This window comes from Pagrus major, chromosome 20, assembly GCF_040436345.1.
Source record: "Pagrus major chromosome 20, Pma_NU_1.0".
NCBI lineage: Eukaryota > Metazoa > Chordata > Actinopteri > Spariformes > Sparidae > Pagrus > Pagrus major.
Genome location: NC_133234.1, coordinates 19,825,023 through 19,842,196, shown reverse-complemented (window position 1 = coordinate 19,842,196; position 17,174 = coordinate 19,825,023). Strand labels below are relative to the sequence as shown.

Below are 17,174 nucleotides of genomic sequence, written 5' to 3'. Positions count from 1 at the left end.
GTTCCTTTTCCTTTGGGAACATTGCTGCCGTGGAAATGCGGCTTCAGTCCCTGAAATAGCACTTCCTGTAGTAGAGGTGTCATTATTGCCAATCAACCCACAGATGCATGGACATCATGTATGAAATTATGTATAGGCTGGAGAGCTGTGGCGTCTCTCCCAGCTGCTACAAATGCTAAAATAGAAGCGGGGATGTAAAGATTTCTTTATGCTTACGGCCACCGACAGGCTTGAAGTAGCGCAGTGATAAGCATGTGTGTGCAAGAGAGAAAGAGAGAGCAAGCATGATGGAGACACCCGGTCTGGAACATAGCTGCTGCTCACTTGGCTTAAGTACTGTCTCATACAGTATTTATATGTGTGGGCCCTGGTGTGATGTCAGATGCTTCACGCCGAGTTCAGAAGGGAAGGGAGGTTGTTTCAGACCGATATGCTGGCAGTCCCACATCAAGCTGCTGAGCACAGATGATGATCGCAGTGTCTCTTGCCTTGATGTGTTTTTTGTCTTTTGCAACTTTATTATCTCCGCCGAGGATTGTATGTTTTCACCCGTGTCCATTTGTTGGTTTGTCTGCAGGATTACGCAAAAAATACTGAACGGTTTTCCACGAAACTTGGACTGAGGGTCGGTCTCGGCACAGAATAGACCCCCATTTACTTCTGGTGCTGCCATGATCACCAGTTATACCACAATAGGCTGTTGCACTGGACATGCCCAATGCTTTAATCACCATCATCTTTAAGAAGACCTTGGTCGATTGGTTGCAGTGTGTGGTTTGTTTAAAACTTGCCCTTGCGGCTTCTGTGTGCTGGTATTGATCATGCGGTGAGGGGTCAGGGTCACATGAACACTCATAAGAGGTGGCCTCCACTGATTTAACTGATTGGTGCCGTAATCAAGTTGCACACAGCACGACCACGTAACATGGTACACACACGTACAGTGAAGTCATTGTGTCGGTGTGATGTTGTTTCATCAACTCTTTGCTGCCTTTAAACCTCATACTCGGTTTCACTTTAAATTCAGTGCCGTTCCCAATTTGAGGCCGGCACAGCAGGACCGCAATCCTACACACACGCACGCACAAGGCAATCAATGAGGTTTTTTTTTTCATGGCCAGACAGTTGAGAGTATGTAGGTCAGGCCCCTGACCTCAATCAATCTGTTCAAATGTTTCACTCCTGAAGACCAGACTGAAGGCAAAAAACCCTCCAAATAAGACAGAAGAGAGAAGATGGAGTGCATACTGGTTTCTGAATAATTAATGTAAAGTGTGATTATGGCATAACGTATGTACCCAAGTGATTGTCTGGAACGACACTAATTTCCAATGTAATCAAGGCAAATAAATGCACTTACAGCTCAGTACACAAAGCGTGAGGCTCCATAATGTCCACACTGGAAACATGAGCTGTGCCGTGTTGAGTAATGGTTCAATTAACAGCGGAAGAATAAGATATTTACATATACACCTTTACCTTGACCTATTCATTGCTTATTCCATAACATTCACAAACCACAGTCGAGCCAATATTTCCTCCTTAGTTTGTCAATCGTAAATATGTTATTGTTACCATGGAAACATGCCTTCAGGGCTTGGGGGTCTTTATTTTTGTGCAACTGTCTATCTGGCGTTAGAAATGACTATAAGACTCTGTTGACCAGTTGAACCTCACAGCTTTCATATGGAGACGAATCGCAGGCACTGCTGTTCCCTCCCGAGATGGTTTCATTTACATATTTTTTTAGAAGCTAAAAACAAAAAGTAAAGGAATCTGACATTTCACAATCAAATTAGAGGAAAGTTTTCCTCTGTGAATAAAAAAAAAACTCTTGAATGCTCCTGTTAAAATCTGTATTTTCTGACAATGGAAAAAGTGCATTCTTCATCAGTCGGTCCACATAAACGCCGCACCTTTTGGCAGCCACGCTTTTCTCCCTAAAAGGCTGAAATTTGGTGTGGAGGTGAAGTGTGTGTGAAAGTGTGTGTTTGCGTTCATGCCAATTTGCTAAAAGGGGGCACAGCAATTGGTGTGACCTATCAAAAACGATAAAGGGTGGCGATGGGAGCAGCCTATTGCAAAAAGGTGTCGAAAGTCAAAATGTCCAAGTTCCTGGTCGGCACTTACAGCTGGAACGCCCCCTGAATTCAGATTTCCAACTCGGAAAGTTGGACGCACCTCAACAACCTCAACCTCAACCTCGGCCTATAACAAAAAGGTACATTAAACTGGGGATTCATGGGCGTTACTGGTTGCAGATATTGTGAATTTCTACTTGTTTACAGTTAGAATTTACACTTCTGTCATCTCGTTGCAATTCATCCGATAGTCGTGGAGACATTTCACTCAAAACCACCAATGTCATTCTGTGGAAAAGTTAGTTAATGGATGAAGAGTTAAAGGATTGGCGGAGTCGGTCGGGATTCATCCTCTGGGGATTATGAATGTCACAACATTTCATGGCAATCCATACAACAGTCTGAATCAAAGGCCGACCGTGCCATCCCTTGAGCTACGCAGTAAGTGTGGCTAAAAATCTCTCGACCCCAAAGATATAGTTTGTGACCCCTTGAGAGTCCTCAGGAACGACTTAGCAACATACCTGAAAGTGATCTCTTGAATTTAAGGTGTACAACGGGCTGTTTTCGTGCTGTTCATTAGTTTCAACGAGGAATCCCCGGCTCATTCCTTCCCTTCAAGACTACGTTTCCCAGTTTTTCAGTCACCATCCTCCCACTTGTTTTGTTTATAAGCCTCGTATCTGCTTTGCATTGAGGAATACTTCAGCATCCCCTTGATTCCACCCTTCCATCTCCCTCATCCCTGCTGCGTCACGACAGCCCACTTGAGCATCCCTCTGTAACAATAGACTCTTTTGTAGACGCTCTTAGACCTGACAGAAGAGACACGAGAGCTCTGCAATAACATGTTTATCACTCAATAAGGCAGCACTCCAACTGTTAATGAGGTACGCACATGGGGGGGGGATGCGAACACAGGAAACTGGGGGCAAAAGGAGAAACATACGCAGGAAGCTAGACGGGTGTGAGGAGGGGGAGGATGAGAGTGTGAGAAGAAGGTTGTTACAATGGAGGAGGATGGGTGTGACTTGGTGGTGGAAGATTGAAAATGTCATCCGTCTTTACAGATACTGACATTTTCCTCAGCAGCACCAGATGTGTAAGGGAGAGAAGATGTTAATGCCTTGCACTACGAGCAACTCCTAGTGTTTCATTTTTATGTGATAACTATTCAATTACTATTATTTAGAATTATCGGCATATGCATTTTTTGTAGAAATACGACACAGTCCTGGTGAAATCTGATAAAACCACTGAAGGGGAGTCAGAACCTAAATCGGCAAAGGAGACTAAACTTAGCACAAATAAAACTCTAAAACATTCCCTCATCTGTGAACGTTTGTGCCTGAATTACGTCATATAGATTTTTATCAGTAATAACTGTTGTTTAATCGTGTGAACACCAACAACAGGGCGTTTTGTGAGTTTTACCGTCGGATAATTTGAGTGTTTTTCACCCCAAACAGCCAAATGACTTTACCGTTTGAATTCAGGTCAATTCCCACTAAACTCAGCACTCACCAGGCACTCCGGTTCTCTCTCTTCATTTCTGTAATGTCATTCTTGTAATAAAGTACTTTCCCCTCCAGCTTCAGTCAGCAGTCAACATCACAGAACATGAAGACCTGACAATGGAGGTCACCTCTGCGGATCGCTGCCGCAGTCAGATTGATAAACAGGAGCGAAGATAAATCCACTTTTTTAATCCACAAAGTTTAAAAGTAATCTCTGAGCTCTCCTCACGTCAATAAACGGATCTGGATCAGAGCAGAATCCGCTGTGACTGCAGGTGTTTATTCCTCCAGAAGGCCTGGCTCTGCACCCAACGCTCTCTAGCCGGCTCTGTGCAGCTGCAGTGGTTACGCCTCCCGCCGCAGAGATGACATATTGTGCATTCAAAGCAGAATATGGTAAATTGTGCAGGGAAGATCAGGGAACATTCACGGTGGACAGGCCCAACACTCCACCAGCTCTGGGGGAAGATTTACTATCATATACTGAACGTCTTAGTTCTGCCATTTGTATTCTGTCCACGACTTTATATTTCTTCAGTCTATCTGTTTAATGATTGGACCCAGGCAGCAATCATGATTAGAAAGAGAATTATTCTCAGGGGCCGCAGTGCCTCCTCATCAATATTTGCTGATAGAGTCGGGAAAAGTTGCTGTCCATAAAAGGACACCATTAAATGTGTGTTAGGACAAAATATTTTCTCAAGCGAGGCATAACTTTTGGCAAAAGAATGAAAAATGAGCTTTCTTTTGATTTGCAGAAAGAGGATTGTTGAATCAACTTTCAAGTCAGTTCTGCACTGTGCATATGTGATTTACTGACACGCTGCTGCCTCCACACTTAGATTGTGTTTACCACCACTGAGGTTTATCTCTGGAGATAGCTTCAACACTCACCACTGTGTCCTTTATGATACGATTGGTTGGTCCTCTGCGACTGAGAAGCGCAGTAAGCGTGGCATCTGTATATCTATAAAGCTGATTGGAAAACTGCTGTCAGACATCACGTCTATGCTGTATTGGAAGCCCGGTCCACTTTTAACTTGCTCCAGTGACCCCGCAGTGACTTCTTCTTCTTCGGCTTCAAGCCAGGACTGATCTTGGAAGGACTGCTTCACTGCAGCAGTCTCATGCAGTTTCTTTTAAAGAGGCATAAATCTGAAAACTTTATCACCGCTCGACACTGTGGAAGTGTTCTCAATAACTTGAGTACGCCACCGTAACTGCTTTAAGTGATTATGTTTGTTGATCTGTACGGTTTTATTTCCCATGGTAACTATTTTACCTGATTTACCTTGTTGAATTAAATATATATTTGTATTTTTCTATGGTGTAATCTCAGCGTCATTGAAAACTGAAAAGGGATTTCTCCGAGAATCTTAACTAAAAGTTTAAATGAAGTTAAATGAATGTGTAAGAAAATGGATGACTTGATTTATACGTGGGAGCTAGGTTTTTGTTTTCTCGTTATGTATTATTTATTTTTCTCTCGAAAGCCACTTGGTTTACTTCTCTTGTTCCTGTGTTTGGTCGGGACGGGGATGGGACAAAACAAGAAGACACATGTTAAAACTCTCAGGCACAGATGTGCTTTGACCTAACCAAGATAGAAACTAATTAAAAACCCAGAAGATTGCCCAGTGATCCATGTCTGTACCAAATTTCACAACAAACCATCCCATAGTTTTTTTTCATGATCCATAAATCCGCTTAACCTTTGCGAGGTCGCTGAGGAGCTGGAGCTGTTTGCAGCTAACATTGGGCGAATGGCGGGGTACGTTTTGGGTTGCCAGTCAGTCCCAGGGCTGACATTTAAAACACACACAAACAAACAAGCAATTTAGAGAGACTGATTAACTGCAACCTGCAAAACGTTTTTTTTTATGTGAGAGGAAGCCAAAGTACAGCAAGCTCCACCCAGCCGAGTATCAAACTCAGGACCTTCTTGCTGTGAGGTAACAATGCTAATCACTGCACCACCATGCTGCCCTGATATATTTAAGTTTGGACAAAATTCCTGGACCAACGAGCTTACATTGCCATCCGAGGGATTACAAGTCATAAAAAAAATGAAAATAGGCTGACCAGGTGTCCCACTTTATGTGAGACTGCACAGCATTTGCATCCCTTGTCTCATGTCCCACATATTGAGACGATGTCCCACATTTTGTTTGGCTATAGTTTTCGAAACCACTGCAGGACGGACACTGTTGACACAGTTTTAATAAGGTCTGTCTGTGAAGATGTGTTTTGTTCCATTTCAATCAAGCTGCACAAATGCGGGTGAAAGTTAAGGTCAACCTGTGAACGTCTTTGCTGCCTGCGTCTGACAGGATTAAGGTGGAATATGATGGAAACTAAGAACGGTAACCAGAAGCTGAAATAACTAGGTTTTTCTTTCTTTCTTTCTTTTTTTTATCACACTGTGCAGCACTTTTAAATCAATGTGGCTACTGGTTAGTATGTAGGCTAGGTTTACTACCTTGTACTTGTGCTCTCATAAAATCTACAAAGTATAAAATGTCTTGATGTGTGGACAAAATTAAGTTATGTGTGTTTTGCCGTGCAGACAACATTAGCATCTATTCGGTGTCATATTTCTGGCCGACAGATGAATCAAACTCACACTGCTGTGGGCTGCGATTTACCCTCCTGCAACTCCTGAGAAAAATGTGGCTTGTTACCGTCTTACACGTTTGACTTTTCTTCACTAGCTAGCTTCGTCGGTGCTGGGCTGGAAGCGTGCAGGGGGTCAATGAGAATCTGCTTGCTGAAAATAGCTGGCTGCTACAGCCGGAAACAATGTGAGAGCTGTGAAGCTGAACCTTACGTCTAATCTACGGGCAATAAAACCAAGATGATCTAAAGGAAGGTGAAAAAGATGTATAGAGCTGGGTGTTAATAAGTTTTGTCGCATTGCACAGTCATTTAATGCAGTGCCACAAAAAGATACTGATTAAGCGTGGTTTAATTTTGGGTGAGGGCAGAGGCTGCATCTTAATTCCCACTATACAGCTCTGTCTGTTTCTCTCTCCTCAGAGGAACAATGCAGAAACCTAACAGCAAACAAAACAAACGCCTGGCAGGAAGGACTGGGGGGGGAGAGGAGGGGTTGGGGAGTGACAAATTACCTCTCCTCACAATGCCCTGCGACAATAGCACCGCCTGGGAACAAATAATGAATAAATAAAGTTCTCCGAGATTGGATGAGGAGAGCAATTTGTGAAGCAGCGGCTTTTGTGAGCGCGTGAGCGAACGGCCTTCTGCTCGTCTCTCTCAGATGAAACGACCACAAGTGGAACTGAGCGCATGAACAAAACGACTCCATCCACGTTCCCGTCCAAGAAGTGCATCGATTACGCATAAAAAATACTCCTCGAGAAGCCAGAAAAAGACTTGTTACCAGATGTGACATCAGTCACCTCTGTACATTCACACTACTTAACTGGGAGGGTGAGATCAGATTGATCACACCCTTTACTCTCAGAGGGCCCTGCTCGCCACTTCCACTGCTCTCCACAGGTAATAACGTATTGGAGCTGAGGTTGAAGAGAAGGAAAAAAGCAAAGAGAACAAGGGTAATGGAGGTAACAGCGTGAGGTCAGAATGAATTTCATCAAAGAGATGGAGGGAGAGATCGAGGCATGAAAAAGGCGTGCTGATTGATGCTATAAGTGCACATAGGCTACTTTAAAGGCTTTGAAATTCCCTCTCTCCCTGTATGCTTTTTAAAAAAAATGTGTTTTTCTCTTTTTCCTTCAGGCTATTTTTCTCAGCTTCTCCCCGGCAACAACCTTATATAAGACATGAAACATAGGGTGAATGGACAGCTCTGCCCCCTGGCTCTCAGCTGAAACTCTCCACCAAGCCCACACTGCAAAGATGACTGATATAATCTGCCTTTCTTTGCATTATTACTCAAGTTGTATTACGAGTGTCCAGACTAGTCCAGTCTGCAAGCAGCATCCCTCATTTACTCTGCAATTTGACACTGCGATGCAAGAAAATGTAAGTTTCATCGTAGTTACCGGCTGCGAGGGAGAACAAGGGGATGTGGGCGGCACGAAAAGGAGGAAAATTAATGTCCCTAAAATGAAAGTGAATCAATATGGTTGCCCGAGGACGTGAAAAGGTGGAATGAGAATGAGAGCGGCAGAGGGAGGGGGGGTTGAAACAGAGCTGGAATAAGATTAATGGTTCTTTAAAAAAGAACAGTATTCATCAGGAGTCGGCTTCAGGTGCAGAACGGCGTCTGTGTGTGTGTGTCCGTGTGTCCGTGTGTGTGTGTGTGTGTGTGAGTGTGTGTGTCAGAATGAAAGTTCACTCTGCAGTAAGTTTACACTTTGTCTTTAACTTTCTAACTTTCCCTCATGAATCTTTCAATAAATGAACCATAATACTTATTACTTTGCAAATGAGAGTGAGGCTCTCTTCATTTAAACACAGACTCTCTCTCACACACACACACACACACACACAGAGGAAATGATCCAACAGCACCACCTTCAGGTTTGAGCTGTTTTAGATTTAATCCTTTAAAAAAAAAAAAATAGAGGTTTATATTAAGGAATGCATTAACTTGTGGCTTATTAGCATACATATTAGCAGCATATTGGCTCTTTATCTAGGCCATTAACTACAGTTTTTCCCCAGTGACCTCCTAAATACTGCATATTTATACTAAGTCAGAAGGCTGTTGTACATGAATCACAAGCTTAAAGGATAAGTGCACCCAAAAATTAAAATTCAGTAATTATGTTCTCCATAAATGTTTTGTGGACTTGGCGAAAATTTACCCGACTTTCCATCCGCATGGCGGTGAGTAGATAATAAATGAATCTCCATTTTTGGATGAACTTATCCTTTAATATGCTTTAGCCAGTTTGGGCTTCATAGGGTGGTATTTGTCCTAAATAAAACTCATTAAAAATGGTCTATTCTTATGTAACAATACACATAACTGCAGGTGTTTATAGTGTCCACATAACTCTAAAGTCTTTCTTACTAAGAATATGTTCCTTTTTTAAAGCAAGGTTTTGCTCATAACTAATTCAACTAACTAATTAGTTTCAGTTGGGTTTTTAAGTGTCAAACTACTAGTGAATTAGAACGGCACTCAGCAGAGCGAATCCTGCCTAACAGTCCCCTTTAAATAAATCAAGCCTAATCCAATATCAAATAAAACATTTAAATCTGCTTGATCCAGATATTTATCTGGATCCACACCAAAAGTTAATGGGGTCTATTCTGGGCTGAGACGCATCCTCCATCCAAGTTTCGTGGAAATTCATTTAGTAGTTTTTGTGTAATCCTGGTCACAAACCAACCAAACGACCAACAAAGGGACACAGGTGAAAAACATAACCTTGGGGGAGGTAATTAGGTGTAAAATAATTCCAAAAAAAGTGCAGACTGTCAAAGAAGTAATGTTTATTCATGTCAAAAATCTTCTCGAACATATTCAGCCTCCGTGTGTACAAAATAATGCTGCTCAAAAAGTAATCGTTTTTAAAAAATCATCTTCCCTACAGGCAACAAACGGAGCAAATCTTCCCAATAAATAATCAGTACGAAGTTAAAGGAATACAAGAAATAGCCTGACGGCTACATTCACACGCACACATATGTGTCTGTCCATCACTTGCACTTGTACGTGAGCTGTTTGCGATGATAGTGGATCCACGCAGGAGCAGCAACAAGCCCGGTCAGGTAACCAATCATAGCGCCCAGACTGCAGGAAACAGGCCAAACCTGCAGGAAGCAAGACAAGTCAGTCAGATAGCACCCGACTGTGCACTGACAGATCAAGAGGAGCTAGACTAATCGACATGTTAACACTTTTTTCCCCCTCGCATGTCTCCACTTGTAATGTTCAGATAATATAAAGAGGATCTTCTACAGCAAAAAGTACAGCAGCCGTGTCGTTAAGAGTTATGCTCCAATTACCACCGTCTGACTCTAATTTGCATTTTCCTCCAGTCATCTTGCAGAGAACGGCCTTTGCAATTACAATTTTAATCTTTTCCTTTTTCCATTCTACAATATTGAATTCATTAAATAAAGAGAAAGATTTAAAGTTTACTGTGTTGAATTATAAATCCATACTCATGGAGGTTGTGGTCAATACTGTTTAAGGAGGAATGGAAACAACTGGCTTCTTTTTAGCTGAGGAAACTGCAGAGAAACTGTTGAGATGACAATAAAATGAGAAAAGTATTCCTAAATATTCTTCCTTGTCAAATAGTTTTTTAGTTGAATGCCTTTAGAGGTCTGAAGAGGTAATATTATACAGTAATTCACAAGCCTAAAACTCAAGTGTGTGACATTAATGTGTTTCTTCCAGGCCATCCTCAGCAGAAAAATTAATAAATAAATAAATAAATAAAAATGTCTGTATAGGTCATCTGTACAAGCAGCTGAGAACAACCCGTATTTACATTTACTGTTAGCCCGCAACATTAAGTGTGTTATGCAGTAATTATGACAGGAGAAAAAAAAAAAGGAAGTCAGGTGACATAGTACAAGTACGAGTACGAGTATCGATTACTCTCATGATGAAATCTCACAAACGTGTATCTTCATGTGATCAGGTCGGATCAGTTAAGCTTCAACCAGTGATTTACTGTACAAGCTCGCAGTCGGGGAGGCAAAAATGTCTCTCCAACAGTGTGCGAGAGGATTATCAGAGTGTGCTGACCTGCCACGGCCTGTCCCAGTCCAGAGGTATAGGAAAGGCTCCCACCCAGGCTCCCACCACTGTGCAGGCCACTGTGATCTGCAGACAGGTGTCCCACACAGACATGGCTCTGGAGCCGGAGACAGAGATAATCAAAAGCAGTCAGTGTATTCAATTCAGAGACACGACAAAAGCATGTGAAACATGTGACACAAGGACAGGAAGCAGGTGAAAAAGAAAAGCAGAAGTTAGGCTCACCCATGCCGACTGAACACTCGTATCCAGGCCTGGACGTTGGGGCCGAGGACACAGAGACACCTCAGTGTGGTCAGAGAGGTCAGCAGCACAGCCAGGGAGAACGTCTCCAAAGCGGATCTGAAACACACGAGGAATTAAAGGCTCAGGGTGCAGTTTCAGTGACACAAACATTTTGTAGAGGAAAAATCTTTCTCGACGCAGTGTATTTTTTTTTTTTTTACTTTGTTGTACGTCTCTATATTATACATGCATACGGGGACAGGACATGAGCGCCACCGGCTACTCACTCGATCAGCGGCGCTCCATAGAGAACCACCACAGTGTGGAAGAACAGGCACGACAGGAAGAAGTACAGACAGGAACGAACCAACCTGGACAGCTGCAGAAAGACACAGGCGAAGACAGTTAAGGTACGTAAATCACGTGAAGTTAAACTGTCTGACGTTTCTTGTGTTTAAAAAGTTCATTTTCTGGTGAAACAGTCTCGTTTGGATGAAAGTAACTGGACGCTTACTTATGTAACATATTTGAAATCGCAAACAAATCAAACATATTTTTTGGACCATATTTGCAGCCACTGGTATCCTCGATTTCTAATTATCTGTATCAGTATCGGCCCCTGAAAAAGCCATATCGGTCGACCCCTGGTATCAAGCTACAACATTAAAATGCTACTTTACACTGATGCATCATTATTAACAGTCTAATACTGCCATATATGATAATATATCAATCACTTGGGGGCATTTTACTGCAGTCACTAGTTTGAACTTTCATATTACAGTAGCTTTTGGCGCTAATACTTCTTAAGGCCCCTTTAATATTTAGTAGTAGTAGTATTTAGAGTATTTGTCAACATTAGCCACAGTTAGCCCTCTGATGCTAACCACAACAGTCTCAATGAATGGAGGTCAGCACCTTGTAGCCCAGCGTGTGCTTCTTGGTGGGCGGCGTGACGCCGAGCAGCCAGAAGACGGCGACACTGACCGCGGTGACCGCTGCGGACACCGCGTACAGCCACAGCAGGTGAGTGCCGTACACCGAGAAGCCCGGCACGAGCACCGCAGGTAGGACGGTCGCCATGAACACCGAGGCGGCGATGATGGCGTGAGTGGACGCCATGGCTCTGATTTCATGGTCCCACATTATGAATGACGTGCCTATCTACGACACGAGACAAAGACAAAGGACGAAATCCTAATTAAGTAGTGCAAAAATGTTAATTTAGTAACCGAGGCACGGAGCAGGTCGAGTCCATGGGGGAGCTCCAGTGACCTGTCTTCCGTAAACACGGAGTGACACTGACTTCCGCTTGGACTTCACAATAAAAGTCAAGTGGTTCACCTTGAAAATGCAGCAAGCTGACTTTGTGATTCGGGGTTTCTGTTTTTAAGAGAGCTGATGTGACTGCAATGGCATACTTATTTCATGTATGTGGCATTTTCCTATCAATAAAACCAGTTCAACAACTGTAACATATCAGTATTGTGTAGTTGGATAATATTTCTTTTTATAAAATGTTTATGCCTTGGGAATATTTTTGTGTAAATACAATGAAAGATGCCAAATAATAAACGTTTCCTAATCCACGGAAATCATGATAATATTCAATATCCAGTCCACTTCCCTCCAAGACATGTTTTCCAGGATATTTCCAGTGCAAACTCTATAAGAAAGCTCTCCTACCATATATTAACAGAGAAGCCCACTTTTTTAAAATTATTATCTATTTACCAGCATATTTTGCCAGGTAAAAACTCCATTAAGGTGTGCCCAAAAACATACAGTGTCATTTAGGGTAAAGTTTTGTGTGATATTTCTGGTATTTGAGCGTTTTTTTTTAGTTAAATCAATTTCTCCTAAGACTGTAACTGCATTGTGAAATGTGTGAGATTGCTGTACATCCCTTACAATGCAATTAATCAGAACAGAAACAGAAACATCAGGTTTATCTTGAAACTGTCTGCTTAGTTGTGCAACACTCCAGATGTTTGAACAATGTGAAAGCTCATTTTACTCAGATCTTAACAGATAACATCCATTTTGCTCCTACAGACTCGTAAATACCATACACACCTGGGATGTGACCCATTTGAGTCTGCCACCTCTAGTGGACTTTTATTCTGAAAAAGGAATTCAAGCCTTCAGCAAACAGGAAGTATTATTTTGTAGGTGTCTGCTTTACAGATGTGAAAGGCATCTAACCAATCGCTGAAGGCCAGGGAAGTTTTACCGGGGCTTCCCGTGACGGACGGTAGTATCAGCCAATGAAATGTGAGCTCGTCACAGTTTCGACCAATCAATCTGTAGAATGGGAGCGAGAGGAAGAGAGACGAAGACACGACCGGAAGTTTACAAACAACAACTGAGGAAGCTACGATATAGCAACATTTTTATGTTATTTCTGACAAACTGTTGGAAAGCTTTGCTCTGAACCAAGATGGTTTGTGAGAAGTGTACGTATCACACTGTTTAGCTGCTCTCTATCTTCATAGCTAACCTACTGTCTGTGCTCGAGAGTCTTCTAGAGCTAACGCTATGTTATGCTAACTGCTGCCATTAATGACCTCAACGTTTTATTACATTATTGGTTAAATAAATGTTATTTACTCCACAAATGTTGTGTTATTTGTTATTTCAGGCGAGAAGAAGCTCGGTAAAGTCATCACGCCTGACACCTGGAAGGATGGAGCACGGAACACAACAGGTGAACCAAGAAAAAACTAACAAATTCAGTGTAAATATGGTTTTGTCGTAGCTGAACTCGTACGTAGTATGTCGTGTGTGGCTACAGTAGATCAGGTTTTATAATTTGAAATCATAACACGAGCCGAGCCAGACAAACACACAATGACGTAGTTGCAACACCTTTATATTCCGAGGTGTCTTCATAACAAATTCAGGCTGTAAATGACTGAGAAACCCTCTTTTCAGGGCCATATTGAATAAATGACAGGCATATACCCAAATCATAAAATGTACAAGTGATATATTTAAGATATCAAACTGCTTATCTCATAAACTGGTACACATACAGTATACAGTAAGGTTTTTAAAAATGACACCTCATATCACTAGTGCCACCAATGTCTGGTTTAAATACCATTAATTTGGTGAAATAATTGATCATGTATTCAATAAATTGTCAGAAAATACCAAACCAACAGTCTAAAACTTGAAGATATTTGATTTATAATTATACGAGATGGATATAACAGAGAATGGTACGGTAGTTTAGGTCTTAGGTCAACTTTATTGTCACTTCTAAAATGCAGTATGTTAAAAACATAAAGTATAAGTATATATAAAATATATAAATTATATACGTTTACAGGATGAGGTATAAATGTGCAGGCTGACGTGGCAAAGTAGCAATCAAGATAGTGGAAATAGTCCAAAGGTCCATGTGCTCGTATTATATTATGAAAACAGCAATATAAACAGAACAGGAAGCACTGTAGGCTGGTGGATACTTGTTTTTTTTACTTTGATGACAATGTTTAATGGAGTTTTTTTCCCCCTCTTCTTTCACTCAGAGGGTGGTGGGCGTAAGCTGAATGAAAACAAGCTCCTGACCTCTAAGAAAGCCAGGTGAGAAGCTCACTATAGCCTGACCTTAAATCAAAATGTTCTGTGATTGTTTGTGAGGGAATATCCCAATCAGTGTTTTTATCTACGACATGTCACACTCCCTCACTCTAATTGTTGCACGTTATTTTATTCCCTTAAGCTGACAGCATGTTTAAAAAAAAAACACATTGTTGGATCTCAAGTTATGGATCTGTGATGTATCTGTCTCTTTCAGGTTTGACCCCTACAGCAAGACAGGCTTTGCCATCTGCAGGATCTGTAAGAGCTCAGTTCATCAGTCTGGATCACACTACTGTCAGGGCTGTGCATACAAGAAAGGTATTCACTCTCTCACGCTGCATTTCATACCGAGTTGAAATTCTGATAAGTTTTATGTTGCACAAGTGAGTTTCCTTTGGTCTTCCTGCACCATGCTGCAGTTAAAAATGGATTGTCAAAAGTTTTTCAGTTAAAAGCATAAGCTCGCAAAGGGACTAGTATCATTGTTTACATGTTATGTAACACAAGTTTGCTCTTCTCTCTCGACGGATATTTTTTCACCTACTTTCTCTTTCTACCCTCCATTTTTGTCTTTCCAGGAATCTGTGCGATGTGTGGAAAGAAAGTTTTGGACACCAAGAACTACAAACAGACATCGGTGTGACAGCGTGACGATCTGAGGGCAGTTCTACGAGTGAACAACAGATGTGAAGATGAGACTAACGGCGCATGTCATCTTGTCAACCTGTCACATTTTCAGTATTTTTCCACATTGTTCTGCCACTGACAGCTAGAACTGTTAACTGTTCATCTACCCACCTATGTGAAAGAGAGATTCTGAGGTGGTTTTGCCCTCCTATTATACACAGTAATAACATATAATGCTACTGGAACAGTGGCCGTAAACAGGGAAGCACTGTTGTCTCTCAATACACCGCCAGTTATCACCTGTTTCTCAGATTTTTTGTATATTTTAAATTCAATACTTTGATTTGATTCTCTGCTTTTTAAACTTTGATTTCTGTATGTCTGTATGTATTTTTTGAGTGAATAAAGCATTCTATACAAGGACATTTGACAGGATTATTTTGTACCTCTGCCTGAGGCTATAAATGTACAATTTTAGCCTCTTACGCACAACATACCCATCTTTGTCATGTATGCCTGTAATAATTGGTTTACCCTTTCATAATCATATTTGAACACAGCATGGTACGCTGCTCCCTCCCCTCCCCCACCTGCTGTCAGAGATGGAGGTTATAGTTCACAGGTTCACTGACGACAGGCTCCTCCTTTGATATTTAAAGGCCTTGCACTCCCTCAGGCCTTTAGCCACATGTGCACACACTTACGTCTCTTTATTGATTTACTGTGTTGTAGCACAGCACAAAACACAGCACCAGTGTCCAGATTAAATGGGTAATGTACACTAGGTAATGTTTGGGTGAGGCATTTAGTAGAGTAAACTGTTTATATAAGAGATCCAAAATTAAAATAAATAAGCATCTACTTTGGTTGACTGCAACTGGTTGTAAAATTCTCTAGTTTGCTTGTTATGTCATTGCCCTTTTGCTCCTGAGTCTGCCGTGGTGCATTTAGGGACATCAGCATAATATCCCTGTTTAAACCTGTCTGACAGGGATGCAAAATTATATCAATTTAATAGCCTTGTCCCATGTCCATACTACATAGTAATAGTAAATATGATGTGCTATATACAATATATACTGTTATTTAAACTGAAACAGACATTAATGATCACCAGAAGATGAAGCACAGTCAAAATTTCCAGATCTGAAAAGTGAAGCCGATGCGGAAGTGCCTTAAAACTGCACTCTTTCTAATGACCAGCAGGGGGCAGATCCACTGGTTTCAAAAAGAAGTCCAACTGTATGTTAGCTTATGAGAAAATGACCCTACTTCTCACTTGATTTATTTCCTCAGTAAATAGTTTCCAATTGAGTTTATGGTCTCAGTCGCCAGTTTCAAGTCTCCTTCGACACAGCATGATGTTCATTTAGTCAATAATGGTTTAATTTATAGTAAAATAGACGATAAAGCAGGGTGTGTTTTAGGGCATGGCTACGTTGTGATTGGGTTCTCAATCACATCCAATCAGGATATCCTCCCCAGCTCCACCTGCTTGTCTCGATGCTTAAAAACAGTCATCGACAAATTGATGGGTGACGTCTCAGTGGGTTTACACTTAGGATGAAGCGTATTGACTTTTCCTGTCCTGTGGAATATATCTCGACGTCTAATAATTGGATTGGAGCAAAATTTGGTGCAATAATTCATGTTCCCAGGATATATTGTATTAACATTCGGTGATCCCCTGACATTTCCTCAAGCGCCGCCGTCAGGTTAAAGTTTCCGTTTCTCCAGTGGTTCATGACCGAACACCTGCCAAGTTAATTTCAGTCCCATCAGTCTTAACTTTTCTCTTTGTTTCATTGCTAATTACGATAGCAAATGTTAGCATGCTAACACGCTAAACTAACATGGAGAATATGATAAACATTATATCTGCTAATGTCGCAGCATGTTAATGGAGTTCACCCAAAAGTGAAAATTAAGTCACACTGTCATACCAGTGGAAAATCGGGTGAAGTTTTGTGGTCCACAAAACATTTCTGGAAGTGCTGGAGCATCCACACAGCTTGTCTGCTTTAATCCAAGTCTCCAGAAGCCCAAAGACCCCATATTGATTTGAAAAGACGTTATTTAAACCCTTTAAAAGCTGAAATCTTCACTGTAGCCGCTAAGCTAAGAGCGTTAGCTCACACCCTATCTCGAGTGAGTCCAAGAGCGCGACCAAGGGTCTAAATAATGTCTTTTCAAATCTTAAGGCTTCCAAAGACTCGGATTACACCAGACAAACTGTATGGAGCCATTTTGTTTTATTGAGGTTCATTTTCTTTAACATTTTAAAACAAGTCCACATCTATTTAAGCTGTTTAGGAGAACACTGCAAAGCTGATTTGCTGTGAAGCTCCACCTGACTTTCCATCGGCATGGGGTTGAGATTGAATTGTCATTTTTGGGTGAACTCATCCTTTAACATCAGCATTGTTA

General features: G+C 41.5%; 2 protein-coding genes across 2 annotated transcripts; one reads left to right on the top strand and one right to left on the bottom strand.

The window, feature by feature from the left end:
* Positions 1-9,005: 9,005 nt before the first annotated feature.
* pigf (phosphatidylinositol glycan anchor biosynthesis, class F) lies at positions 9,006-11,799 on the bottom strand. The gene is made up of 5 exons (XM_073489732.1): positions 11,448-11,799; positions 10,817-10,908; positions 10,530-10,646; positions 10,293-10,401; positions 9,006-9,346 (listed from the first exon to the last, which is right to left on the bottom strand). The coding sequence occupies exons 1-5, from the start codon at positions 11,673-11,675 to the stop codon at positions 9,233-9,235; spliced, it is 660 nt and encodes a 219-aa protein (XP_073345833.1). The 5' UTR covers positions 11,676-11,799; the 3' UTR covers positions 9,006-9,232.
* A 1,080-nt stretch (positions 11,800-12,879) lies between these two features.
* cript (cysteine-rich PDZ-binding protein) lies at positions 12,880-15,172 on the top strand. Its single transcript, XM_073489633.1, has 5 exons — positions 12,880-12,985; positions 13,171-13,236; positions 14,066-14,120; positions 14,335-14,438; positions 14,699-15,172. Exons 1-5 carry the CDS (start codon positions 12,970-12,972, stop codon positions 14,761-14,763), a joined length of 306 nt encoding a protein of 101 aa, XP_073345734.1. The 5' UTR covers positions 12,880-12,969; the 3' UTR covers positions 14,764-15,172.
* The last annotated feature ends 2,002 nt before the right edge of the window (positions 15,173-17,174 follow it).